The 27,872-nt window shown below is 33.3% G+C and overlaps 4 protein-coding genes across 7 annotated transcripts; 3 read left to right on the forward strand and 1 right to left on the reverse strand.

Annotated features, from left to right (window-relative positions):
* The first annotated feature begins 1,238 nt into the window (after window positions 1-1,238).
* On the forward strand, window positions 1,239-4,703 carry LOC124923626 (KIN14B-interacting protein At4g14310). The gene is made up of 3 exons (XM_047463590.1): window positions 1,239-2,880; window positions 2,980-3,587; window positions 3,906-4,703. Exons 1-3 carry the CDS (start codon window positions 1,321-1,323, stop codon window positions 4,411-4,413), a joined length of 2,676 nt encoding a protein of 891 aa, XP_047319546.1. The 5' UTR covers window positions 1,239-1,320; the 3' UTR covers window positions 4,414-4,703.
* Window positions 4,704-13,408: 8,705 nt separating this feature from the next.
* On the reverse strand, window positions 13,409-17,423 carry LOC124923747 (glycine-rich cell wall structural protein 1.8-like). 4 transcript variants are annotated; one of them, XM_047463710.1, is made up of 9 exons: window positions 17,316-17,423; window positions 16,990-17,115; window positions 15,763-15,843; window positions 15,592-15,680; window positions 15,411-15,485; window positions 14,916-14,977; window positions 14,745-14,822; window positions 13,871-14,470; window positions 13,409-13,783 (listed from the first exon to the last, which is right to left on the reverse strand). In XM_047463710.1, the coding sequence occupies exons 2-9, from the start codon at window positions 17,110-17,112 to the stop codon at window positions 13,686-13,688; spliced, it is 1,206 nt and encodes a 401-aa protein (XP_047319666.1). In that variant the 5' UTR covers window positions 17,113-17,115; window positions 17,316-17,423; the 3' UTR covers window positions 13,409-13,685. The 4 variants fall into 4 exon arrangements, with proteins under 4 accessions (XP_047319666.1, XP_047319667.1, XP_047319668.1 ...); XM_047463711.1 differs by having other exon boundaries at window positions 16,990-17,120; window positions 17,316-17,422; XM_047463712.1 differs by lacking the exon at window positions 17,316-17,423 and adding an exon at window positions 17,194-17,311 and having other exon boundaries at window positions 16,990-17,120.
* Window positions 17,424-18,570: 1,147 nt separating this feature from the next.
* Window positions 18,571-20,440, forward strand: LOC124925557 (pentatricopeptide repeat-containing protein At1g20300, mitochondrial). Its single transcript, XM_047465591.1, has one exon. It carries the CDS (start codon window positions 18,682-18,684, stop codon window positions 20,290-20,292), a length of 1,611 nt encoding a protein of 536 aa, XP_047321547.1. The 5' UTR covers window positions 18,571-18,681; the 3' UTR covers window positions 20,293-20,440.
* A 1,023-nt stretch (window positions 20,441-21,463) lies between these two features.
* Window positions 21,464-26,703, forward strand: LOC124925742 (phospholipase D delta-like). The gene is made up of 10 exons (XM_047465820.1): window positions 21,464-22,483; window positions 23,236-23,352; window positions 23,469-23,663; window positions 23,761-24,042; window positions 24,141-24,209; window positions 24,273-24,420; window positions 24,582-24,730; window positions 25,086-25,253; window positions 25,452-25,655; window positions 26,233-26,703. The coding sequence occupies exons 1-10, from the start codon at window positions 21,560-21,562 to the stop codon at window positions 26,524-26,526; spliced, it is 2,550 nt and encodes an 849-aa protein (XP_047321776.1). The 5' UTR covers window positions 21,464-21,559; the 3' UTR covers window positions 26,527-26,703.
* Window positions 26,704-27,872: the final 1,169 nt, after the last annotated feature.

The following is a 27,872-nucleotide window of genomic DNA, read 5'->3' on the forward strand; positions in this document are numbered from 1 at the left end:
ATGCATTAATGTCTAAGGATAAAAGTAAATTACAAACTTGAGAAATCAATAAACAACAAATAAATAAGCAGAAATAAATCTAACACATAAAAATATGCACAAGAATTCTCAAATTAATGTATAATTATGGTAGAGTTGATTTTTCTAACACTTTTATGAAATCATCACATAGGAAGCTTGAACTTGTTCTACCTAGATAAAAACTGTGTTACAAGTATTAAAGATTGTTATTTGATCTTTTAGTATATTGATGATAGATGTATAATATTAAAGTCTAATTAAAGGGTCTAAATAAAATCGATTGAACCGGTCTAAAAAATGATCTTTTGATCTATTTAGAGATCCTTTGGATTCATTAGTAACGATGATTCATAACAAAACTTAACCGATTGACCCGACAGTTTATGAAACCGATTAACCAAACATTTAACGGATCGGTTATTCGGTTTAGTATCAGTCTGAAAAGTTTGTAATAGACATTAATACAAGGTTGCCCATTCTTATTGACAAGTCTAACTAAATAGTGTAAATAAAACTCATCAATCGGTCTAAATCAAACCAACCTAACCACAAACTCAATTTATGAAACCGAACTCAACAACTGATTTAGTGGCGATCTGTTCGTGAAATTGACCTGTCACTAGATAAGACAATTTAGCGATGATCTGACAATGAAACTGACCTGTCACTATATAAGACGATTTAGTGGCAATATGACTGTCAATGTCAAACTGACCTGTCACTAGATAATTGTTAAAATTTTAAAAATATAGATGATACCTAAACATTTCTCTTAATAATTAAATTTTCAACTCTACCTAATTATTATTGTTATTTCAAGTAAATATACTTAGATGTTTTGATATTTGTTTATCAAACTAAATTTTAAGTATAATCATATTATATTATGAAGTAATATTTTATTTTACAAACTAATAAAAAAGTCTATTGTACCAAGTAATAAATCAACTTTAGCCATTTAATTGTTCATTTCTCAGCACAAATCAACCGAATTGAACCAATTCACCAATTCAAACCCAAAGAAAATAATATAAATATTTTGATTTGCAAATTTGTATAGAAAATTAGTTAATAGTGGAAGTTTATACAAGAACTTTAGACTATTTTGTAGCATTACGAAAAGATCAAGGTCTTCTTTCATTTATTTCCAAAATTCAAAAACCATATCTAAAATCCTCCTTTACCGCTCAAACTCACATTGTCGCCACTCTAAGAAATCCAGAGACCTGCGTTCTCTTCTTCCTCTTAAACAACAATCGAATTACAACCCAATATTCATCATCCATATTCATCACAACCATGTCTTCATCGGCGATTCGCCGCACAAAAGAACGTAGCATCAGTGTAGGAAGAGTACTTCCTTCAGCTACATCGAAAACATTCAAACCCTTAAGTCCAGTACCATTCACTAATGGAACTGGAGAATCCCTGAAGAAATCTACCGGAATTGAAAACTCACGGAATACATCCAGAGGCCGTGCGACGATTCTCACAACCCAGAAACCAGTTCTTCTTCCCATGCCGAGAATCGACAAGACGTCTTCTGTTTCTCAGGGTGATGGAAAGGATCTACGTTTCAGACGTTCAACATCTTCGGCTCCAAGAGGTAGGAGTTCTAGTCCTTCTGATTTTACTCGAGTTTTATCAGATATGCGTAAGAGTAGGGTTTCGATTGATAGAGATATTCATGGGTCTACATTAGTTGGTGGGAAGAGTGTGAGTGGAGTGAAAGGTTCTGATTTACAAAAGAAGGGTTCTTTAAGGATCCTGAAACCGAAATCAAGTGAAATTGATGGCAGTAGATCTAATAGTGTTCATGTTTTGGAGAAAAGTCGTAGCCTTAATGAGTCTAGTGTTCTAGATCAACCCAAAAGAGACAATGATTTGAGCTCGAATAATACACTGAAATCGTGTTCATCTAGCTCTGTAGAAAGGACTAGCATGAGTAATAATTCAGTTGATGTGGCTGTTAAGACTGCAAATTGTGTCGATTTGGATGTTAAACAGTCTGGTGGGAAAGCTCCGATTAGTTCTAAGGTAACCGAGGTGCCAAAACAGAAAGTTGTGACAGAAGAAGCTGGTGGTGGTCGGAGTATGAACAAATATCCGAGCAAGCTTCATGAGAAGCTAGCTTTTCTGGAAGGGAAGGTTAAGAGAATAGCATCTGATATCAAGAGAACGAAAGAGATGCTGGATCACAATAATCCTGATGCCTCAAAGTTTATACTGTCTGATATTCAAGAAAAGATTTCAGGAATTGAGAAGGCAATGGGTCAAGTCGGAATTTGTGCTGATGCTAAGACCGATGTTACAAAAGCAAGTGATATTGAAAATGGCGTGCATAATGCGAAAAATTCTGTTAAAGGTCTAAGCACTGAAGAACTAGAGGCACGGCTTTTTCCTCATCATAGATTACTTAGAGACAGGAGTTCATCGGGATCAGTAGTAGGAAGCACCATTGATCAATCAAAAACTGAGGAAAAATCATCGAGTCTTATTGATGGGACTTCCATTGCAAAGGATTTCCTGGCATCTATAAACAAGGAAAAGCCATCAAAGGTGACAATGAGAGGAGAATGTGGAAGCCTTCAGTCCTCCAACACTCATGAAACAGATGTTTGTATTAGCTCAGCAATTCAGGAGTCCTCTTCAGATATTGTATTGGCCAATCAGTTTGATACTCAAGAGAACAAGGCCTCAACGATGGTTGAAGATGAAACAGATGATAGTTACCTCTACAAGTTACATAATATTGGATCCAAGACTTCAACAGGAGGATGGTTTGTTTCAGAAGGTGAAGCTGTTCTTCTTGCCCATGATGATAGTTCTTGTTCCTTCTATGACATTGCCAACAGTGAGGTACAAATTTATGTTACATTTTGATTCGAATTTGACAATTATATTTGATATTGCAAAATCCTTTCCATATTATGAGCTGAATTTTAACCATTGTTTCAGGAGAAAGCTGAATATAAACCCCCTGTTAGACTCTCTTCGAATTTATGGAAAGATTGCTGGATAATTCGTGCCCCTGGCTCTGACGGTTGTGCACAACGATATGTAGTGGCAGCATCTGCTGGCAATACGAAGGAATCAGGATTTTGCTCATGGGATTTCTATACAAAAGATGTGAAAGCTTTCCATATTGAAGAAGACAAGTCTACTAAGAAGATAAATAGAACAGCATTGGCTCCTCTACCAAACAACAACATATTACAAAGAGAAACCGATTTGAGTTTCCCACAATGGTGGCATAAACCATGCGGACCTCTTATGGTTTCGGCTGCTAGCTCTCAGAAATCTGTAAGAATCTATGATATTCGTGATGGTGAGGAAATGATGAACTGGGAAGTACAAAGGCCAGTTTTGACAATGGATTATTCGAGTTCTCTCCAATGGAGAAACAGAGACAAAGTTGTTGTTGCAGAATGTGAAGGTATTTCTTTGTGGGATGTTAGTTCTCCCAGCTCTCAATCATTGGTGTATGTTCGTTCGTCCGGTAAGAAAATAACCGCTCTTCATGTGAATAATACTGATGCTGAGCTTGGTGGTGGAGTTAGACAAAGGTAACAACTTTTTCAATTGGATTATTTAAAATACTTTTTATTTAAACTAACCTAACTCGATAGATAGTTCAAGTGGAAAGAGTCTTATGTAACATAAACCAAAGAACTGAAGTTCAAATTGGGGTTACGATAGATTCCTCACATGAACAAAACCCTTGTTTTAAAATTAAATGTAATATGATTTGATGGTTTGAATGATTGATAATATCATAACAAAAGATACCATTTTTTGTTATTAAATATAAAATATTTTTTCATAATATAGTTGTATTGTTTTACTTGGATAACCGAATTTTGAATAACTTACAAATTTTGCAGAGCTAGTTCTTCGGAAACAGAAGGACACGACGGAGTTTTCTGCACAACGGATTTGATAAACGTACTTGATTTTCGTACTCCATCTGGCGTTGGGATAAAAATGCCGAAGCTGGGAATCAATGCACAATGTGTTTTTTCTCGTGGGGATTCTGTTTATATCGGTTGCATAAATTCGAGAGGAAGAAATCAACCTCATTCTCCTTCGTCTTTGTCCCAAATACAACAATTCTCGATAAGGAAACAGAGTATGACGAACGTTTACACGCTTCCAGAATCAAGCACGATAACTCAAGTTTGGGGAAATTCAAATTTTGTGATGGGTGTTTGTGAACTCGGGCTTCATGTATTCGAATGTAGTAATGATGTTTCTCCGATTGATGACGAGTTGTTGAATGCGAGGGAAGTTATTGGACCGGAAGATATGGACTCTCCTTCGTTTGATTATCTATCGTCGAGGGTCTTGATTATATCGAGAGACAGACCTGCTGTTTGGAGCCACTTGTTTTAGTTCTTGATTGTATTCGAAGGACCGAACTTGCAGTGTTGTCGAGGTGAGTTGCATGGTTTTCACTTTTCGAGATGCATTTTCGCTATTTTCGCTATTTTTGTGTTTGTGGTTGTGGGTGTGTGCTGGTTTATCATGTATGATTTTGAAGGATTAGTTTTCATGATGATCTATGGACTTATCCATGGTTTTTGAACGATTAGAAATCTTCGCGAGATGATGTTTGGTTGTAGTTTGTTCATTTGTTTAAAAGTCTTGTCTAAGAGATTTAAAGATCTAGTGTTTGATTTTTAATAAAAATGTCACAAGTTAAAAAGAAAGGTAACGATTGAGAATAGTTTAAAAAATCAGTTCCACTAAGGTTTTGTTTTCTTGTCCTCTTACGGTATTTTCTATTAGAATTAGCTAATTACTTACAAGTTTTGTTTATATTTGATTCTATTTCTACATAAATCTCATGAGTCCGGCATGAATGAATGATTAGAGTTTTATGATGATAAAATATTAAAGAAATCAAAGAAATCATTGATTTATCTTATATTTTAATTATGTTCTATATATTAATTAATTTTTAAGTTTTCTCATGCTAGTTATATTTTCTATTCTTAATATAAATTAATAAATTATTATAAATTTACTCATTCAATCAATAATATTATTTCAATTTTTTTTCATAACTTAATCATTTCTATTCTTGTTTATATTATCAATTCTTAAATTTAACTTGGTATTAGAGTTTATAAGGGAAATCTCCCAAAAACAATTTTAATGAAAAAACAATATCTCTTCTCAATTATACCAATAATAACTGAAAACGTAAAGTTTGATAAACATAACTATATCTATTGTAAATCTTAAAAGTTAGTCATATTATGATAAATTATGATTTTATGGATATAGTAGAAGGAAATCTTAAAACTTCTCACAATTTTTTTCAAAAAACAGATGATCAAAAAAATACAATTCAAATAAATAACCTGAAATTTAAACAATGGTGTATCCAAGATGAAAGCTACTTGCTTGGCTCTTTTCAACACTGACCGACGAGATTCATCAACAAGTCTCAAAATCATCTTCTACGCAAAACTTCGGGAAACCCTAGAGAATATCTATGTTTCTAAATCAAAGAGACGATTATCTCAGTTACGGAGTAACTTCTCCGTAACTTCTAAAAGCACACAAAGGTAGTGACTCTCTTCTTAACTTCATTCAACATATCAGAAACCTGAAAGATGCACTTATCGTTGTTGGACAATATGTTTTTGATCAAGATCTGCAACTAACTCTACTCAACGGGATCGAAGACGAATTTAAGTCGATGATATGTGCTCTAACTTTCGGATAAAATCAATCGTTTAATGAGATGACAAACATCCTTCTAAATCATGAACAACGAATCATATTCAAGAAAAGAAAATTCATTACAAAAGCATTTCGCCCTTAGACGTTTCGGCAAATATTGCTTATATTTATGAGTATGGAGGCGGAAAGAACCAAAGATACCTGAGACAATAATCGTCCGCAATGTAATTTTTGTCATAAAATTTGTCATCGCTCCAAAATTTATTTTTATAATCCACCTTGTCAAATGTGTAATGTACAAGCACATAGTGCTCTCGAGTTCCCTCATTTTAATCTTTCCACAAATTCTACAACAATGTTTGTTACATTTTCTACTATTGTAGATCCCACTTGGTGTCCAAATTCAGGTATTACCGATCATATTACTTTTGATCTTAATAATCTACACGTACATGCTCCTTATAAAAGTACTCAAACTATTAAAGTCGGAAATGATATATCTCTGAATATTTATAATATTGTTACCACTAAAACTTTAAATCAACAAAATATCTCTACTTATGTAATATGTTACATGTTTTGGATATTACTAAAAATCTGATGAGTGTCGCGAAATTTTCATCAAATAATAACGTGTTTTTAGAATTCCACCCGAATGTTTGTCTTCTATTAAAAACCGAGATACGAAGACAAAATGTTTCTTAAGAGATTACTCAATGACATACTTTATTTCAACATGTTCTAATAAACAAGTGTTTATTAGTATTCGATCTCCGGCTCAAATTTGACATTGACGACTTGAACATTCATTTAGCGCTACTACATCTTTAGTTATATCAAACTTTAAATTACCAGTTTCAAGTAGTAATACTATTTTTGTGTGGATCATGTCAATATGAGAAAATACATAAACTACATTTTCTGACGTCTAAATCTACATCTATTACTCATTTAGACCTAATTCATTCGGATGTTTGGGGATCTACTCCTAAATTTTTGTCTACTGGTTGTCGTTATTTCGTACATTTTGTGGATGATTTTAACAAATTCACATGGATATATCCTCTAAAGAAAAAAAAAGTCGTAAAATTTGAATACGTTTATCAAATTTCTTCGACTTGTTGAAAATTTGTTTAGTTGTAAAATCAAAATATTGCAAACTAATTGTGAAGGAGAAAATAAAATTTTAAACCATTAACGAATAATAATGGTATTTTACATCGTTTATCTTGCCCAAAAAATACTAGTTTGCAAACTAATTTAGTCGTAACGAATAATAATTTGTATTTTACATTGTTGAAAATTTGTTTAGTCGTAAAATCAAAATATTGCAAACTAATTTGTTCTAATATTGAATACTAGTTCTTAAAACGGTATTGCTGAACAAAAAATTTGTCACATTACAGAAACTAGTCTCACTTTATTGGCTCATGCATTTGTGGCACTACATTATTGAAGTGAAGTTTTTGAAACGGCCACATATCTTATCAATCGTCTTCCTATTCCGACATTACATCAACGTTCACCATTCAAGACTATATTTAACTTTTCTTCTTTCTATGATTTTTTAAAGACATTTTGAGTTTTCTTTCTATCCACTCACACAACCGTTCAATCAATATAAACTTGATTTTCATACTACTGAATGTGGTTTCCTTGGTTACCGCTCATCTCACAAAAGTTATAAGTGTCTTCATATTCTGTCTGGACGAATGTTTATCTATCGACATGTCACTTTTGACGAAATCGATTTTCATTTTAAAAGTAAGGACCTTGTTCATTTGTCTAAACCACCTAAAGATAATTAGACATCTCTTCCAACAACTGTACTTAATTCATCAATACTACCTCTATTATCTCATATCACTTTATCGTTTCTACCATCACCCTTTTCGACCTCCACAACATCACCAAACACAATATCATCTTTTTCTACTACTATTACTGTTCATTCAAACACAAAAAATTATCACAACATTTAATGCACATAAATCTTCTACTCATTAAATGATCACACACAACAAAGAACGATTTATGTCTTCATCAGCTCTAACTACTAATTCTTTCGATACTACACCTACGTGTTTACCAAAGCTAATAAAGATTCACAATGACGTCTTTCCAAGACAAATAAATATAATGCTTTATTTAGAACAAAACATGATCTCTTTTTCCTCGTACACCATCTCATAATCTTGTTGGATTTAAATGAGTTTTCAAACTCAAGCATAAAGTTGATAGGTCTATTGATCAAAATAAATCACATCTTGTGGCTAAAGTATTTCATCAACAACAATGTATTGATTATGAATAGACATACAATCATGTGTCAAAACCCACTATTATGCGTGTTATTCTTTCTTTTGAAATATCTTATCAATGGTTCATTCATCAACTTGATATTTTCTTTGGGGAAAACGATTAGAATTATTTCATTAAAATTCCAAAAGTGAGAAGTCAGAAATCAAAGATAGACAACCTAACTATGATTAATGATGATAAAAAACTAATTCGTAGCATTCATATATTCTAAAAAAATAGAGATTTTTTACAAACAGAAAAAATTACATTCAAACATAAACATTTCAGCTCGCATTTTTGCATGTCATTTATTTTCATTGAGAGGTCTTCTTCCACTTCATTTTCCCCTTCCTCTGACGATGAAAAAAGATTGTACTGAAGAGGATGATGAATATTGATGTTTCTAACTTTGAATTATCTTTTTGTACAAGCCTGTTTTGATTTGATAGAAAAATTGTTTGTGAGAATTTCAGAGCTTTTACCTTAGTTATCTTTAACTTGAATTTTCTATGTTCTTGTCTTCTTTATCTTCGTTTTCAGCTTCAGACTCCACATCGGTTTTGTAATTTTTTTTTTATCGGTTTTAAAATTCTCCATTTTATCTTTGAAATTCTGAGTGTTTCTTCTTGAGTTTACTCAACAACAACTTTAGGTTCATCTCATATTTCCATCATGATACTTTGATTTATAACAAATTTTCTTTTCCACTTCACCTTGATTCCCTTTATTTTCTTTCCTTCACTGTTTTTACTTTTTCCAAGAATCCTTCTTACTTTCTTCTACAACTGTTTGATCTTTGAGTTTAACATCATCTGTTTCCTTCTTTTTCTTTTTTACTTATTGGTTTCTGGTTTTTTGCTCTTCTTCTTTATTTTTATCACATTTATTATGGAGAAAAGTGTTACAAAAAAAACATCTTTTTGGTCTTTACTCATAAGAAATCTTCATGACAAAATGTGGCCTCAAGGGGGTTAAGCACATAGCCCGCAAACACACTTCATTTTAATCAGGCGCAGAACTTGTCGTCTGACGGGCTCAAACCTAAAACCTCTCAAGGAGTTTGGAGATATCCATCTCTTGAATTACTAATATCAACTTGATATTAGTAATGCATTTCTTCATTGGTCTTTACAAGAAAAAGTTTACATGGCACAACCACTCGGTTTTATCCATCAAAAATTTTCTAATCATACATGCAAACTTCATCAAACAATTCACGGTCTTAAATAGTCTCCTCATGCTTAGTATGCTACTCTCTGAATTGGAGTGAGGATCTGCTATCCCAAAAGAATGTCCCACTTGTTGTCTCAAAGATCAAATCGATGTCATTTTGATAAATGAGACAAATAAAAAAATTATATATATGACATAAATCCTAAATCCTAAACCCTAAAAAATTATATATATGACATTTTATTTTAATATTCAATTTTTTCTTTTCTCTCTTCTCTCTCCACTCTCTCTTTTAAGACAACAAGTGAGACAGTCTCTTAGGACAACAGATCCGAATTCCTCTAAACTGCTATACTATCTCTTAATTTTATATAATCGAAATCTGACACAACTCTCTCTTCACGTATTATGCACCTTAAATAACCGTACTTTTTAGTATATGTGGACGATATTATTTTCACATTCAACTTTAAATCGTTTCTAACAAAAAAAAATATTTCAATTAATAAACTATTCTCTGTTAAAGATTTACATCAATTACATTACTTTTTAGAATGAAAATCACTTGTACCAAAGATGACTTATTTCTTCGTAAGTTCAAATATGTTAACGATATTCCCACTCAAGCTTATATGCTTCAAACAAAGACATTACACACTGCCATCTCTACTGGTTTATCTCTTTCTAAACATGATAGTGATCATTTATCTTAGTTGTTTCTTTATCAAGATATAGTAGGCGTTTTACAATATCCTACACGCACTTGTCCTGAGTTAGCCGTTATTATTGTCAATCAAGTTTGTCAATTCATGCAAACTCCACCTCTTTTCATTGGGGAGCAGTTAAACATATTTTTCGTTATCTTCATCATACTCCTCTTCATGAGATATTTCTTCGTCCAATTTTACAAATCACTCTTGTTACCTACTCTGAGTCTGATTGAGCGGGATGTCCTGATGATCAAAATTCAACAACTGGATTTTATATTTTTCTATGTGACAACCTCGTTTCTTGAAACTCTAAGAAACAACAAGTAATTGCTCGCTCACTTAGTACTGAATCTGAATATCAATCTATGCTTAGTAACAACCTCATTTCTTGAATTCAATCTATATACTTAGTGAATTTCGAGTTTCACTTTCTTCTTCACTAGTTCTATGGTGTAATATTATTGGTGTCGCATTCTTATCAGTCAACCCGGTATTTAATGCTCGCACTTCAAGTAACAAATGATTATGTTTTTTTATTATTTTTATATTTTAAAAATAATTATGATAGTAATGATAAATGTGACAAATATTAATTTAAAAAAATAATAACTCAATAAAGGAATTCTAAGTAATAATACTTAAAAAGATCAACTATTCATCTTCTCACATATTGTCAACAGGTGGTTGATAGTCAAGACTAAGTTTAATTTATAATTGTAGGTAATTAATAAGTTAAGTCGTTAAGATAAAATATGGTTTTGTATAATTTTATCAATAAAGATATATAAATTGTGAGTTTTGAAAAGAAAAAAAAAGATTATGAAAGATGTACCGAAAGTTGATTCGCAACAGGATCATAAGAATGGAGTTCAGAAATTTAGGGTAAAACTCTTGGCCGAGAATGGAGGTGTAACAACCTTGACTCTTACTTTACTTAGACCGAGTGCTGGATTTTTAAAAACGTATATATTTAAGCGGAAAACAGAAACATTTGCGGAAGAGTTATAAAATTATGATTGTCATTACAAAACCCGACCCTTTTAAAAACAACAAAGGCCCTTTTCATTAAAGTAATTACAACTTGGTTCCTTAATACAAAACATTGGGTCATTAAGTGCCAGATCTTAAAAGCACTTGAAATATAAAACATTGAGTCATTAAGTGCCAGACCTTAAAAACACTTGAAATACATATGTCCCTCCTCCCACACACACGCCTCCCCTGCACCCTGCACACCCTCCAAGCCTCCCTTCATGGATCAACAGAATGATTTGGTTGTGTACCTACACCACACAAGTATAGTGAGTCTAAAGACCCAGCAAGCATATTTTGAAGAGTATATAAAAAGCCAAGTAAAAGCTGACTAATATTGATGTGTTGCCTTTGTAAAACTATTTATAAAATGGTTAGAACAGAAACATCCTTGAGCACATACTGACCCTTTACGTTTCAGAGCTGATCCTGAAAGTTAGGAATCCTATTGAGCACATAGTTGAAAGGGCACTCTTCGGAGTCTATCCCTAAAGTCCACAACCTGAATAGACATTTGTCTGTGTGGGTAGGATCTTCTAGAGCTCGTCCCAGAAGTCCAGTCCCAATAGAACCCCCAACACATATTTTTGGTTTCAGACTACCAGAGCTCAACCTGGCTAGCCTTCTGCCCAGATCCATCTAGTTCATAACTCATTGTCCACAAAAACGTATAATACTTTTGGAAAAATAGAACTTACCTTTGAAACAGATCATGCCTTTGAAAACAGTATATACTTTGCAAATACAGATTATATAAACAAGTGTGGGTTTCTAAAGATGAGTTGAGAAAAGAACTTGTCTTATGAGATGACCTTGCTGTTATGTTATGATCCTGCTCCTAAAGGTGCTATAGTCTTGCTTCTAAAAGTGTGCCTCTGGCTTTCTTAGTAGAGAGATGGTGGAAAAAAATATAATGAAGGAAGGGGTGCCCTATATATAGTACTAAAAGAAAACTGGTCACCTGTTTGTCACCTGTTGGGTTTACTAATATAATAATAAAAAGGGATGGTCACCTGCCTGTCTTAGTCATGGGCTAACAAAAGATGGCTGGTCACCTGCTTGTCATCACTTCAGTATAATAATATAATAATACAAAGGGCCGGTCACCTGCTTGTCTTAGGCATGGGCTAATAAAAATGGCTGGTCACCTGCTTGTCATCACTTAAGTATAATAATATAATAATACAAAGGGCTTGTCACCTGCTTGTCTTAGGCATGGGCTAATAAAAATGGCTGGTCACCTGCTTGTCATCACTTAAGTATAATAATATAATAATACAAAGGGCTTGTCACATGCTTGTCTTAAGCATGGACTAATAAAAATGACTGGTCACCTGTTTGTCATCACTTAAGTATAATAATATAATAATACAAAGGGCTTGTCACCTGCTTGTCTTAGGCATGGGCTAATAAAAATGGCTGGTCACCTGCTTGTCATCACTTAAGTATATAATATAATAATACAAAGGCCTCGTCACCTGCTTGTCATAAGAAAAGAGGGTTGAATAAATATAAACAGTCGGACTCCCCGGTCAGACCCCTCGGTCGTGACATAGATTTTCTCTCGGTCGGACCCCTCGGTCGTGACATAGATTTAACCTCGGTCGGACCCCCTCGGTCGTGACATAGATTTAACCTCGGCCCCGATTTGACCTGGGCCCTTGGTTTCTGCCTAGACCGAAGTTTACTCGGTCTAAAATGAAATTTTGGGTGTGACAGGAGGTCAGGACACAATGAATGTCTTGTGTCAGGTATTACATTTGATTGACCAAAACTATATGAGATCAAAATCTTCTTAAAAGACGTTACATTTGATGATGATAGAAAGTGTGGTTTAATATGATCATATGGTTTTGACTACCTTAGTTCACTTCATTTTGTGATCATATTTTTGACAATTTATTGGTGCATCAGATTGGATGGAATAAGAATGTTAGATCCAACTTCGGATCGGATCGTTCTATTTTTACCTTGAATTCTTTTTGATGTTCAGAAATATGATTAGACTACCTTTGCATTTTGGTCGAAAAGTTATGTGGACATTATTGATCCAAGGCGTATTAAACTTCAGTCAAGTAGTTATACAACTAATACTATTCTCGATACAGTCACAGCTACCACTGTTCAGGTTTAAACTTTCACTTGCTATCACTATTTTTTGGGAGGAATTTAAGAAGTTAAATATCCTATGTTGGCACAGGAACAGTATTATATATATTACACAGCAATATAATATTAACAAAAATTATATATATTTATCATATTCATATGATTAAAATAATACTTGTTTAATAACTATTTTACCATATATATTACACAAAATAAGGGTAAAGAAGTTACTACTATACTTTAGATGATGCTTATCAGATTGAATATTTTACACCTTAATTTAAATTAAAACTAAACAAACAAACCAGTACTTAACACTTTTCAAATAAATGATATCCCGAAGAAATCTTTTGCACAAGATTTAGAACAAATGAATACAAAACCTGGTCATCATTTAATCGTCATCATCATATTTAAAACTGTTAAAGAACATCCCAAAGCTGCTTTTTTTCAAAGAAATGATGCCATGAAAATGGTATTGTGTTGCCATAAGATGATGATCAGTCTAATTAATCATATCATATAATAAAAGAACAGCCATTTCTCCCCTACTAAACATCTAAAAATTAGCAAAACTTCATTCAAAGAAGAAAATAACCAACACAATAATATGATGATCAAAGCAACAAACAAATCACCATTTTACTTTTACGCCCCACCCGCAGCTGTATGGATCGGCCCGTTTGATCTAAAACCGCCACGACCCCTTCCGCGATACCCACCTCTCCCGCGTCCACCCCCACGCCCTGTTATTATTATTATTATTCAACAAATAACCAATCAAATTCCACAAAAATTATTAATAATCATAATTCAAGTTAATCAGTACTTACCGCGGCCTTGAAAATTAGGTTCCTGATTGTAACCACCGCCACCACCTTGGTTATTATTATCAAACTGACCACCACCACCACCACCATTGTAACCTCCTCTTCCCCGAGCATGGAAAGATGACTCGCGATTATAACCACCGCCACCACCTTGCTGGTTATTGTTATCATACTGTCCACCGCGACCACCTTGCTGGTTATCATACTGACCGCCTCGACCACCTTGCTGGTTATCATACTGACCGCCTCGACCACCTTGCTGGTTATCATACTGACCGCCGCGACCACCTTGCTGGTTATTATTATCATACTGACCACCGCGACCACGGCCTTGGAAATTCTGTTCGTCATTGTAACGGCCGTCAAACTGACCACCGTTGTAACCGCCTCCTCGTGCACGGCCTTGGAAATTGGGTTCCTGATTGTAACCTCCTCCTCCTTGGTTATTATCAAACTGACCGCCATCATCATTATTATTATAACCGCCTCCTCTTCCACGGCCGCGAAAACCGCGACCTCGGCCACGACCTCTACCCCGAGCATATCCTCGATTGCGGTCCCAACCTCCATCCTCGTGCTCCCCCGATGCGATAAACCCATTACCTAAACAAAATATATATTACTAATATATGATCCACTTTATACATCAAGTATATAACAAACGTAGCTAGCATAAATCGTTGTTAGAGGTGAATGAATGGTCATTGGCATTGGTTGGATTGAATAACTAAAATGCCCCTTTGTACTTAAAATATAAATTATATAAAAAGTATATGCATTTTTCTGTTGATAGTGATGTGATTGAGGTTTTTTTTAATCCCTAAAAATCCAAGACCAAACAATCTCAAGTTGCTAAGATTGAAATGAAATCACATACCACCATAACCACCTCTAGACCTTCCTCCCCTCCCTCGGCCACCACGACCCCTTCCACGAAAACCACCAGGAGATTCTTCTGCAAAACAAAATGGAATCACAGATCACAATCCACACAAATAGAATTGTAACAAACAGGTAATAATAAGAAATGTGGTATTTATGTTAATACCTCCTTCGTAATCGAACTCAGGTGTTGTCCGCACCTGGTCAGCTGGTAGTGGAGCCTGGTACCTATAGCATAGTACAAATTGATTGGTGGAATATGAGCTCTCTTTATTTATCATCTTACTAATAAATAATACATAACCTTATAAAGTAAGAAGTCTGTGTACATAATTAGGATCTCGGGTTATTTCAAAATACTCAAAATTGGGTTATTTGGCTAGGAAGGCATTAGGGGTATAATAAATATATAAAGAAACAATAATATATATCTTTTAGATATAAGGTATTTTGGTTGATGATGGGATATAGGGTTATAATCTCAAAAAACTCAGATATATCAAGAAATACATTTTACCATTAAAATTTATATCTTTGATTGTATAGATGCATCATGTGTATATTCATATCTACTAATAAGTTGTAATGTAGCAAAAATGAACAAACAGTAAAATAAATAAATAATGTGTTCAATAAATATAAAAAACTACTTGAAACCTACCCAATGGAGGATGTATCGATTTCTTGCTTTGACAAAGTTATAGTGATCATTGAAACATGCCTAGTTGTTTCCACACTGCAGGCATCAAAGAAACACTAAGAGAGCAATAGCCAAAAAGCAACGAACATAATAATCTGTTGGAAAGTGATTCTTCGCAAGGAACTGTCATTAAGAGACTTACGGGTTTAGACCTTCTTCAATAGGCTCCCAATTATCAGTGATATCGGTTGAACAAATTGAAGTAACTTGATGAATACCAACAATCCTTCGCTGTATTGTCCACATAAAAAGATTTTAGATAAAATTAAACACGTGAATAAGGGAAGACAAACTTAGATTGAGCCAAAAATACCTTTATCAACTCCACAATGGTTACAGTTTTATTTATTGCTCGACCCATTGCCTTGAAAACAATTTCATTCGATCCCTTATCCTACAATGAAAAATTTCGAATTCAGAGGTTGGAAGTAAAGAAAACTATAGATGTATAACTAACGCAATAATTCAAACTCTAGAAGACTAGACCCAAGACTGCAGTGGATAAACTATTGGTTTTGGTACAAATTGACTTTATGTTTAAACATAATTATCAAAAGGAGTTCTATCTTCTCCCGAAAACAGACATCTCTTTGAGATATAAAATTTACTGAAGTGCACAATTTTTTTTTTATCTTCCAGGACAGGAAACAAAGACATCTCCCATAGTCAAACAAATAAAATAACAATAGATTACCAGAAATGCCTTAATATAGATGAATGATTGTTATCATTTTCTTGCAGTTTTTCTACAAAATCTAGAATATCTGCAACTATCAAATATTTGACATAAAAACTATGTATACATCAATATCACAAAGTGAAATTAGCTATAATTCAATATTCATGATTATATACAATATAAGTACACCAAAATAAGCATTTAGAATTAGCTTATTAAGATAAGAATATCCATGAGACAGTGAAAATCTCAAACACATTATGAAAACAACAATGGAGAGATTATACAAGTTGACTAAAAAGAAGATTATTGAGTTAAGTGTTGCAATAATAGCACAATAATAGCATTATTTACAGTTATCATAAAGAAACATGTATAGAAGAAGATTACAAGAGCTCATACAAATGAATTAAGTGAAGAAAATAAGTATACCTGAAGCAGACTCATAGCATATGTGATGTACATATCACATATGCTATAATTCAATATTCATGATTATATACTACATATACATCAATATCACAAAGTGAAATTAGCTATAATTCTATATTCATGATTATATATAAGCTTATGAAGATAAGAATGTACACGAGAGAGTGAAAATCTCAAACATTATGAAAACAACAATGGATATATGATACAAGTTACTAAAAGCAGATTATTGAGTAAATATAAGAAAAATAATGGCATTAAGAGTTAGTTTATGAAGATAAGAATATCCATGAGACATTGAAAATCTCAAACACATTATAAAAACAACAATTTAGAGGATGTATTAAGTAAATATAAGAACAAGAATAGCGTTCTTAATAGTTATCATAAGGAAACATATATAAAAGAAGATTGCAAAGAACTAAGTACCTGAAGCAGACTCATAGCATAAGTGATGTAGTTTCGCATCCTTCCTTGGCTAGTAATTCTGATTTCATTCTCTTCAATCGGTGTATCCACCTTAGGTTTCTCGATCCTTCTGTACCGATCCATCTTCTATCCTAAATTAACATGAAATAGACTTAGATAATGCACATACTACACACACATACTCAAATAAGGAAAGAAATATACAGGAAGAACAACTGGAGACACGTTTATCCAAGAACGAAAGTTAGGTTTGAGGATAGAAAGAGAAGCACACGAGTGATTGCTTCAATTGGATCTGAAAGAGAGGCAGAGAGAGACAAACTTACCTTCTTCAATAAAGATTTGAGATTAATGCGCTCCACGAAGTTAAGCCTTCTTCTTCGGCTATGTATATCTTTGTTTGCGCTCTCAAAAAGCACTGAAATGAAACTTTGGGATATATTTATATATATAGCAGACATTTGCTTATAACTGCCCTAAATCTGGTTCATAATGGGCCGATTTTTTATGAAGCCCAATTATTACTCACGTGAAAGTTGCCGTTAAAACTTTACAGATGTAAGCTTACGACTTCAAAATATATATCTCATTTATTTTAAAATTTAATATCTTAATTTTTTTTTTAAATATATAATTAATGTCATTCAATAAAGTTTAAAAAAATATAAAGTCAATATTTGTCATTTAATTTTAATGTTAAAAGAGATTTAATTTTTATATTTTATGTTTGTATGTAACAAGCTATGCCAATACACAATTTAAAAACTAATATAATTGAAGTGAAGTTAAAGAAAAAAATATAAATATTACTTATTAAGTTTAAAATAAAGCATGTTTACATCTAATTTTAATAAAATTAAAGATTTGTTTTATAAGAAAAGGGAGTGTTTCACTTATTTCACTGTATTAGTGCATTTAGTATTCTAAAAGACACTAAGAAACTCATTATTTTATTTTATTTTAAAATTTTACAAAATTTCGTGCCATTATCTTTTATATCATATTTTTTAAAATTAAAATTATTTACAATAAAATTATTAAAATGATATTTTAATATAATATATTTAAAATAAATTTAAATATTATATATATATATTGACAATTTTATATATTTATTAGAGTTATTATCCTCACCTGTCCTCAAATAAAAAATACCCCAAATAATAAAAAATGATGAGACAAAATATAATTTTATCATAATATATAATATATAATATATAATATATAATATATATATATATATATATTATTTTAGCTTAGGGGAATACGCATAAATGGACAACAAAATAATAAAAAATATATAATAATTTTTTTTAAAGATTATTAAATGATAAAATAAATATTTTTTAAAATAAATAATATTTTAATTAATGAATTAATTAATATGATTAAGGAAAGATAATAAAGTTATATTTGATTAGAATTGAATTAAAAAAAAACAAAAAAACTTTTATTGAATAAATACATTTTCTACCCATAAATGGAAATAAAAGGGTCTAATTTATAAAAAACAAATAAAATGGGACCAATTTATCAATTAGGGCAATTTAACCTTTTTTTGTGTATGTTTGCTTAATTCAATTCATAAACCCCTGTTCGTCTTCCTCCGGACCTTTGTTCATCGCCGGCGGCTCATTCTTCACTTCTCTCCGGCCAGTCTTCCTTCAAATCCTCTGTTTTTGTAAGAACATAATGTCGATGGCCATTTTCAGATCGAAATTATACTGTCTTTGTCCTCGATTACACACTTCTCTTTCCATCAATGGATCCTATTACTCTTCTTCATCATCATCTTCCTCTCCTTCACTCGATATTCACAACGAAGATTCTGATAACGAAAGATCTCCAGCAGTATCTCTCGAGTTATCCCTAGCAGACAATCAAATGGCAGACAATTTCCACAACCTAATCAAAGAACACCATCGCAAAAACCCTAGTCCAAACACCTCTCCTATCCCTTCCTTCACCAACTGCTCTCTCGCATTTGAATTCTCAAAGATCTCCGCTTCAAATCCCGTCCCCGCCTCAGTCTTACGCCGCGTCGTTGAGAAATCCAGTAACATCAATCACGGTACCCCGTTCCTACCTACTCTCGCTTTCTTCAATTGGACCATTAATAGTGACGGTTTTATATCAACTCCAGAACCTTACAATGAGATGATCGACCTCGCTGGTAAGGTAAGACATTTCGATATCGCTTGGTATTTGATTGACATGATGAAATCACGAAACATAGAAATCCCAATTGAAACCTTCACGATACTGGTCCGTCGCTATGTTCGAGCAGGTAAGGCCGCAGAGGCTGTACACACTTTTAACCGAATGGAGGATTACGGTTGTAAAGCTGATCGAATTGCATTTACAAACGTGATTAGCATTCTCTGTAAAAAGAGAAGAGCTGTTGAAGCTCAATCTTTCTTCGATAGCATGAAAGATAAATTCGAACCTGATGTTATAATCTATACAAATTTAGTCAATGGTTGGTGTAGAGCTGGTAACATTTCAGAAGCAGAAAGACTATTTGGTGAGATGAAATCAGCTGGTAATAAACCAAATGTATACACGTATACTATAGTAATCGACGCTCTATGTAGAAACGGGCAGATAACTCGCGCACACGATGTGTTTGCTGAAATGCTCGAAGTGGGTTGTGAACCGAACTCAGTAACATTCAATAACTTGATGAGGGTTCATGTGAAAGCTGGTAGAACAGAGAAAGTCTTGCAAATTTACAATCAGATGAAGAGACAATCATGTCCTGCAGACACAACAACCTACAATTTTCTCATTACCAGCCATTGCAAAGATGATAAATTCGATGAGGCGATTAAGGTTTTGAATACGATGGTCAAACAAGGTTGTAAGCCAGATGTACACACGTTTAATCCTATCTTTAGGGTTGTGTCGAAAGCCAGAGACGTGAATGGTGCTCATAGGTTGTATACTAGGATGAAGGAGTTGAAATGTAAACCAAACACGGTTACATTCAATTTGTTGATGCAGATGTTTGTGGATTCGAAATCGACTGATATGGTTTTGAAGCTGAAGAGGGAAATGGATGAGAATGAGATTGAGGCTAATGTGAATACTTATAAGGTTTTGATTTCGATGTTTTCTGGGATGGGGCATTGGAATAATGCTTATAAGTTCTTTAGAGAAATGATCGAGGAGAAGAATTTGAGACCTGGTAGAGCTGTTTATGAAATGGTTTTGCAGGTTTTGAGGAAAGCTGATCAGATGAAGAAACACGAGGAACTGGTGGAGAAGATGGTTGATCGAGGGTTTGCTATTCGTCCCATTTGATGCATAAAATCAAGGTGATTGAAATCAATCCAGTTTTAATGTTTATGTTGTATTTGCAAGATCTTATTATGGTTCATTTTTAGTTTTTGTTTTGAACCATTTTATTGTTAGGTTTGATATGGAAACATCATTACTTGCCAATTTCTCATTTTTGTTGTCGATCTTACTATTGGAAATAGCGGTTGAATAACCCGAGGGCTGTTCGAAGTAGATTTAAATTCAATGACTCGTGGACATTAGTGTTTCTAGTTGTGTTGTTAGATTTAAATTCAATCTCATTTTTTTTTCATATTATATTGATTTTTTTTTCAAATCTTTTTAAATTTAAATTTAATAAAAATAAAAGTAAGAGTATTTTGGTATTTTGATTAAGTTATTTAATTATTAAAATTATGGGTGACAATTGAGGTTAGGTCGACGATTATTAACGTGACATTTTTAACATTAACCTACTCTACTTAACTTGATTTCAAATTTAACTTAATGTAATTAATCACAATTTTTTTATTTCATATTAAAATTACATTAACACAAAACAACGATGAATTCGAAATAAGTGAATGAGTATGAAAGATATATATAAGTCTAATTTTGACTCAAAACAACGATGAATTCGAAATAAGTGAATGAGTATGAAAGATATATATAAGTCTAATTTTGACTCAGATCTTGATCGGTTTATTAATTAGGTTAAACGAATGAACATGATTTTAACCCGAATTTAAAAATATATTACCCTAATCTGAATTTTTCGTATTATGTTCGGATTGTAAACGACATTTTAATGTGAGATCAAATCCTTCAAACAGATTATAAATTTTGAAAAAACAAAAAAGGTGTAAAGATTTTTTTAAAATAAAAACCTAAAATCAAACTATCTCTAAAGAGTACAAGTATTAAACTAAATTTAATGACATCTTAGCCTAGTAGATTATTGACGTGGACAAAGAGTCTTCCAGTCAACTAAAGAACTCAGCATTAGATCCCTCAATTAGTTACCACTCAACTCCACCATCCACGTGTTCGGTTAAGATTCCACTTTACAAAAAAAAAATAAAAAAACAAAAAAAACAATATTAACTGATTTTTTTGGCGCCGACTGTTTCTCATTTCGTTATATCCCTCCCTCTTCCCTCTCCCCCATTTTAGTAACGGCGGAGAAACCGTACGGAACCATCTTCTCCGATCACAATAACCGTTTCCCCCTCCCTAGGGTTCCTACGGTCGTCGCCGTCGTTCTCAACCATTTCATCTCTCTTAATTTCTCATGGTAGAAGAGGAATTGGACGGTGTCGTTTATCTTCATGGAGATCTCGACCTTAAAATCATCGAGGCTCGTGCCTTACCTAACATGGATTTACTAACTGAAAGAATCCGTCAATGTTTCACCGCTTTCGATTCTTGCCGAAAACCTTTCGCCGCCAGACGTAAACGTCAGCAGGCTCAACGCGACCATCGCAAAATCATCACCAGCGATCCGTACGTTACCGTATGTCTCGCCGGAGCTACAGTGGCTCGTACACGCGTGATTTCGAACTGTCAGAATCCGGTATGGAAAGAGAATTTCATTATCCCTTTAGCGCATCCAGTTTCGTTGGTTGAGTTTCAGGTGAAAGATAATGATGTATTCGGAGCAGATCTGATTGGAATCGCGACTATTTCTGCTGAAAGGATTAAAACTGGTGAGATGATTAACGAATGGGTGCCTATAATTGGATCTAATGGTAAACCGCCGAAACCTAATTCTGCTGTACGGCTTCAGATGCAGTTTATTCAATGTGATCGGAATCCGGCTTATAGTCATGGAAATGCGCCGGATACAGAGAGGTTTGAGGTGAAGCAGAGTTATTTTCCTGTGCGACGTGGAGGTTTGGTAACTTTGTATCAGGATGCTCATGTTCCTGATGGTATGCTTCCTGAGATTAAAGTGGACGGTGGGATGGATTTTAAGCATGAGAATTGTTGGGAAGATATATGTCATGCAATATTGGAGGCTCATCATCTTGTTTATATTGTGGGGTGGTCGATATTCCATAAGGTGAAGTTGGTTAGAGAACCGAGCAAGCCATTGCCGAGCGGTGGAAATCTCATACTTGGGGATTTGTTGAAGTATAAATCGCAGGAAGGCGTTAGAGTCTTATTGTTGGTTTGGGATGATAAAACTTCTCATAGCAAATTCTTCATTAATACGGTATGATAGATACTCTTTCTCATTGTAGGTCAAGGATGATTCAAATCTTGGAAATAGCATATTTAACCTACTAAGTTAGCTATAGTGGTTCTTAATAGATTAAATTCACGGGTTTAATTCTCACTTAGAACGACAAGTTAGCTATAGTGATTCCTTGATTCCTAAGAGAACAAAGTTCATTGAAATCAAGATAATGGTCCTAGTAATTCATGCTGGTTTACAGCATCAAAACAAATACATAGTCTTTTTGCTTGTTTAACTATTGATAAACTTGTTTTTGCTTCCTAAAAATGAATCAAATTACTTACTATTATATTTAACTAATTGAGATAATATCTTGATACATGCTCTAAAAGAAAAAAAAATGATATTAAGGAGCTGCAAAAGTTGGGTATAGATGACATGAAGTCTTTTAAGCCAGTTTTTTATAGTAAATAATTCAAAACATGCTCTTTTGATGAACTTTTTTTTTTTATATAAACTTGAAAAAATCAAATACTAAGACTCTTTTTACTTGTGTTAAATTTTGATATTAATGCACTTTATTTTTCAAAGTCTTTTTTTCGAATTTTGGTAAGTTAGTACTACCCACATTTAGGGCGGCAATTCAAGATATTTGCTCTCTTAGACAAATAGTCTTTCTACTTCAGCTATGAGTCGTCAAAATAATTTCAAGTTTAAATTGTTCTTGTTGAGAATAATTGAATAACAAAAATGTCACTCACAGATTTTGTCAATTTGTTTTTGTGCAGGCTGGAGTAATGCAAACTCACGACGAAGAAACTCGTAAGTTTTTCAAACACTCGTCAGTGACTTGTGTTTTGGCGCCTCGTTATGCAAGCAGTAAACTTAGCATTTTCAAGCAACAGGCATGCATGCTTAGCATTTTCTCAACTATATTCTTAATTTTCAAAACAGTCAAATCTATACAAACAAATCACAATAAATATACATATTTTTCAAGCAGTGAAAAATCATTGATCAGGTTGTTGGGACTCTATATACACACCATCAGAAATGTGTAATAGTTGATACACAAGCACATGGAAACAACAGAAAAATCACTTCTTTTCTAGGCGGTTTGGACCTCTGTGATGGCCGTTATGATACCCCTGATCACAGATTATTTACTGATCTCAATACTGTCTTTAAAGATGATTATCATAACCCTTCATTTTCAGTAAGCACCTAAATTGGATCAAATTTATGTTGAAAGTCTTAGTTCTATTGCTCATTATTAACCTATCAAGTGAAAAGAGTTTAATTTCATTTTATAGGCAGGAACTAAGGGACCAAGACAACCATGGCATGATTTGCATTGTAAAATAGAAGGGCCAGCATCATATGATGTCCTTCAAAACTTTGAGCAGAGATGGAGAAAAGCCACAAAATGGTCAGAATTTGGTAAGCGTTTTAAAAAGATGGCTCATTGGCATGAAGATGCTTTGCTTAAAGTAGAAAGGATTTCATGGATTCTCAGCCCTTCCGCATCTGTTCCATGTAATGATCCTCAATTGTGGGTTTCCAAGGAGGAGGATCCTGAGAACTGGCATGTTCAGGTTATAAATTATTGATTTATAATAATTCGATTATCACTAAAAACGTTTTAAGTTGAAGTACAAATACTAATACCATTCACTATTTAATATGACAACAGATTTTCAGATCCATAGATTCAGGTTCTGTGAAAGGGTTTCCTAAGCAAGTTCAATTAGCAGAGTCACAGGTTTGTTTATTTATTTAACATTCAATTTTGTCACCAGTTTCATAATTAGTTTAAAATTGGCAGAATCTAGTGTGTGCAAAGAATATGGTAATTGACAGAAGCATTCAGACAGCGTATGTTCAAGCGATAAGATCGGCACAGCATTTCATTTATATCGAAAACCAATATTTTCTTGGCTCCTCTTATGCCTGGCCCTCCTACAAAGATGCAGGTTTAAATTCATTTCATTACCTTGCCATTCTTTTCGATACCTATAAAAACTCGAACTCATGACTTTGTGAACACGAGTTTTTACGCCATCAAATCTCTTACAAACAATTATTTATTTGAGTTGCAAATTTTGAAAGCTAAATGATAACATGTTGTCTGCAGGAGCTGACAATCTAATACCGATGGAGATAGCATTGAAGATTGCTAGTAAAATAAGAGCAAAGGAGAGATTTGCAGTTTATGTGGTTATCCCAATGTGGCCAGAGGGAGTTCCCTCTTCTGCTGCTGTTCAAGAAATTCTCTATTGGCAGGTAAGTATGTTTTCAAAAACATAATTTAATAACACAACTTATCATTTAAGTACTTAGTTTCACTTAAGATCATTATTATTTGATATCACTTGTTTATTTAGATTTAACACAATTGAAGCTAGTTTAATTCGGTGAGTTATGAAAGACTTGATTCAGTAGTAATAGTGTTAAAAAATAAGTTAGCATATGTCATTTAAGTGCATTTGATCAAATCAATTATATACAAATCATTCAAATTTATATACTTTTACTTAGTTGATTGGATATTTATTTCCCAAAAACATACTTATTCTACACTCATATTTCAGTATTCAATGCTTAATTATCAATCTCACTTAACCTATTTGTTTTGTAGGGACAAACCATGCAAATGATGTATGACATTATTGCTAAAGAGTTGAAATTCATGAACATTAAAGATGCACATCCTCAAGACTACCTTAATTTTTACTGCCTTGGTAAACGTGAAGAATCTCCATTGGAAAATTCCCAATCCAGCGACCAATCTTCTAAAGGAGAAACGGTAACACTATTTTCGCAAAAATCATACAAATTTGGTGAAACCCATAACAAACAATTAAGATGAAGTTATGACATCTTAACAAGATGAAAACATCGATGTTAACAACTCATAAGAAAATAACCATCATTCGTCACCCTTTATGTTCAGAATTCGCTCAATAAGTTGGAATTTGAAATGTTTTTAGACATTTGATTACAGATTTCAGCTTCCCAGAAATCTGGACGATTTATGATCTATGTACATGCAAAGGGGATCATAGTAGATGATGAGTATGTAATTTTGGGATCTGCAAATATAAACCAGAGATCTATGGCGGGTTCAAGAGACACAGAGATAGCTATGGGTGCGTATCAACCCCATCATACATGGACTAAGAATAATCATATGCATCCCCATGGCCAGGTTTGCCTATATTTTAAAGTTTCTTGCTTGCTTAATTTTCGTTCAAGGAAGTTAAATTTTTTGTTTACATAGTCAAATATGAGAGTAGAAAAAAGCTACCCTCAAGGTCAAGCAGATGCTCGGTAAAATACACTCAATGAAAATGACATGACTCCTAATTTTCTAAAAAAAAAACCCACAAAATACACATTTTATTCACTCATTCTATCCAAATTATTTTGAAGTTTAGTAACTCATGAGCCTGACTCATTACCGACCCAAGGTAACTTATATTTTATGTTAGATTGAATAAAAAGAATAGTTTTGTGATATTATTAACAAAAATAACTTATTATAGTTATTTAAATGTTATATGAACACATATTGTAATCGATTGTTCAAAACATATTAGGGCCTTATTCTCGGTCATGTTTTGAATTGATTTGGTTCGATATTCCAGTATATGGAAAATTCTAACTTTAACAAAAGAAGGGTGCTTTTATACCCATTTTTCCTTTTTATTTTTTAATTTTTTTGGTTACTTTTGATATAATAAATAACAAATTACCTATATTGGTATGTTTTGTGATGAAATTAGATATACGGATACAGAATGTCGTTATGGGCAGAACACCTAGAGAGTATCGACTACTGCTTCAATCATCCCCAAAGTTTGGATTGCTTGAGAATCGTGAACAAGATTGCGAATGATAATTGGGCTAAATATGTAGCCGATAAATTCACTCCCATGGTGGGACATCTAATTAAATACCCAATTGAAGTTTCCTCTGACGGTGAAATTGGCAATTTGCCTGGCCACGAGTATTTCCCCGATCTTGGTGGACGTATTCTTGGTGGGAGAACCAACCTCCCGGACGCCTTAACCACTTAACACCGTTCAATCTTCTTCTTTATTTTTTCTCGGCAAATGAGCGTTGAGAAAACGTAATGCCGATGTACTTGAGCCTAACTTAACTAAATAATATATATTATATTATATATAGAAGGCATCCAAGATCACAATAATGATCAAGTTAAGCTTTGTATAACGATTCATATATCATACAAATCTCTCATTGTGTATAATGGTAAGGTGATTCCTTTTGAGTCTATATTGTTTAATCTAGTTACTCCAAATTTAATAATTTAAAACATTTATATTTAGTTTAGTGATGAATAGCAGTTCAGATCTTCTGCTACCGATTGCCGTGTTCCCCTGTGGCGGACCAATCAGATTGCAGCATTATTAATTTAATAATAAATCAATCTGGGCAGGAGACGGAGGGAGGGAGAATCCGGAATCCGGGTTTAGGCCCGGGTTCACACAAGACGCCGTTAACGGAAGCGCCTGTTAACGCCAGGAAATAATATAATATTCAGATGATAAACAGATAAGATATCTTCGCTCCGGGCACCGTGTCAGAGGGGAGGGTGAGATACGATGGGAGCGAAGATCTACACGCCCGTTGCACTGACCCTCATGTAAACCCCCCATACCCACCCATGAGAAGACCGCCTGCCGTTCATGAAAATACACTTACACGTCTATGTAAAGATCGAATTGACAGGGATATTATATTTACGTTTATTAAATATTAATTTAATTTATTAAAAAACACATGCAGCGATATAATATTCGCTTCAAGTAATTCAATCTTTTTTTTTCAAGGAATTTTTATTTAATTTTTTTATTTAAATTTTTTTTGCCTCGAGACTCTCTGGAGCGAAGATATATTTGCTTCAATTCATTCTAATAAAAACCTCATGTAAAACCCCTCTACCCACTCATGTAAAGACCGCTTGCCTACCATGTAAAGACACTTACCAGTTTATGTAAAGACCAAAATGACATGGATTTTCTATTTCCGTTTATTAAATATTAATTCAATTAATTGAAGATGACATGCAGCAACCGAACAATTCTTCGCCTCAATTACCGGCTAGATTTTTTTTCCTCTTTTTTTTTTCCCGTTTATTAATAAATGTTAATTTAATTAATTTAAATTGACAATCAGTAAACGACCAAATATTCGCTTCAATTTTGTTTTTCGAGTAGACGATTGAAAGCGAAGATTTTTTCTTTTCAAATATTTTTAGCCTGACGTTCATGTAAAACCACCTCCCCTCCCATGAGAAGCCAACTTGCCTGTCATGTAAATTCACTTACCCGTGCATTTACATTCCGCGAATAAATCTTCGCTTCTATGAATAGTTTTTATTTTCCATTTAATTTTATTA

The sequence above is a fragment of the Impatiens glandulifera genome, chromosome 2, assembly GCF_907164915.1.
Source record: "Impatiens glandulifera chromosome 2, dImpGla2.1, whole genome shotgun sequence".
Classification (NCBI taxonomy): Eukaryota; Viridiplantae; Streptophyta; class Magnoliopsida; order Ericales; family Balsaminaceae; genus Impatiens; species Impatiens glandulifera.

What these genes read in the sequence shown, in the direction of transcription:
- LOC124923626 (XM_047463590.1), top strand. Translation starts at nt 1,321, where the DNA reads ATGTCTTCATCGGCGATTCGCCGCACAAAAGAACGTAGCATCAGTGTA. An exon ending in ATGACATTGCCAACAGTGAG is followed by an intron (nt 2,881 to 2,979) that starts GTACAAATTTAT and finishes CCATTGTTTCAG; the next exon opens with GAGAAAGCTGAATATAAACC. An exon ending in GGTGGTGGAGTTAGACAAAG is followed by an intron (nt 3,588 to 3,905) that starts GTAACAACTTTT and finishes CAAATTTTGCAG; the next exon opens with AGCTAGTTCTTCGGAAACAG.
- LOC124923747 (XM_047463710.1), bottom strand. Translation starts at nt 17,112, where the DNA reads ATGGATCGGTACAGAAGGATCGAGAAACCTAAGGTGGATACACCGATT. An exon ending in CCATTGTGGAGTTGATAAAG is followed by an intron (nt 15,681 to 15,762) that starts GTATTTTTGGCT and finishes TGGACAATACAG; the next exon opens with CGAAGGATTGTTGGTATTCA. An exon ending in ATCGATACATCCTCCATTGG is followed by an intron (nt 14,978 to 15,410) that starts GTAGGTTTCAAG and finishes ACTATGCTATAG; the next exon opens with GTACCAGGCTCCACTACCAG.
- LOC124925557 (XM_047465591.1), top strand. Translation starts at nt 18,682, where the DNA reads ATGTCGATGGCCATTTTCAGATCGAAATTATACTGTCTTTGTCCTCGA.
- LOC124925742 (XM_047465820.1), top strand. Translation starts at nt 21,560, where the DNA reads ATGGTAGAAGAGGAATTGGACGGTGTCGTTTATCTTCATGGAGATCTC. An exon ending in ATCATAACCCTTCATTTTCA is followed by an intron (nt 23,664 to 23,760) that starts GTAAGCACCTAA and finishes TTCATTTTATAG; the next exon opens with GCAGGAACTAAGGGACCAAG. An exon ending in ATATGCATCCCCATGGCCAG is followed by an intron (nt 25,656 to 26,232) that starts GTTTGCCTATAT and finishes TGATGAAATTAG; the next exon opens with ATATACGGATACAGAATGTC.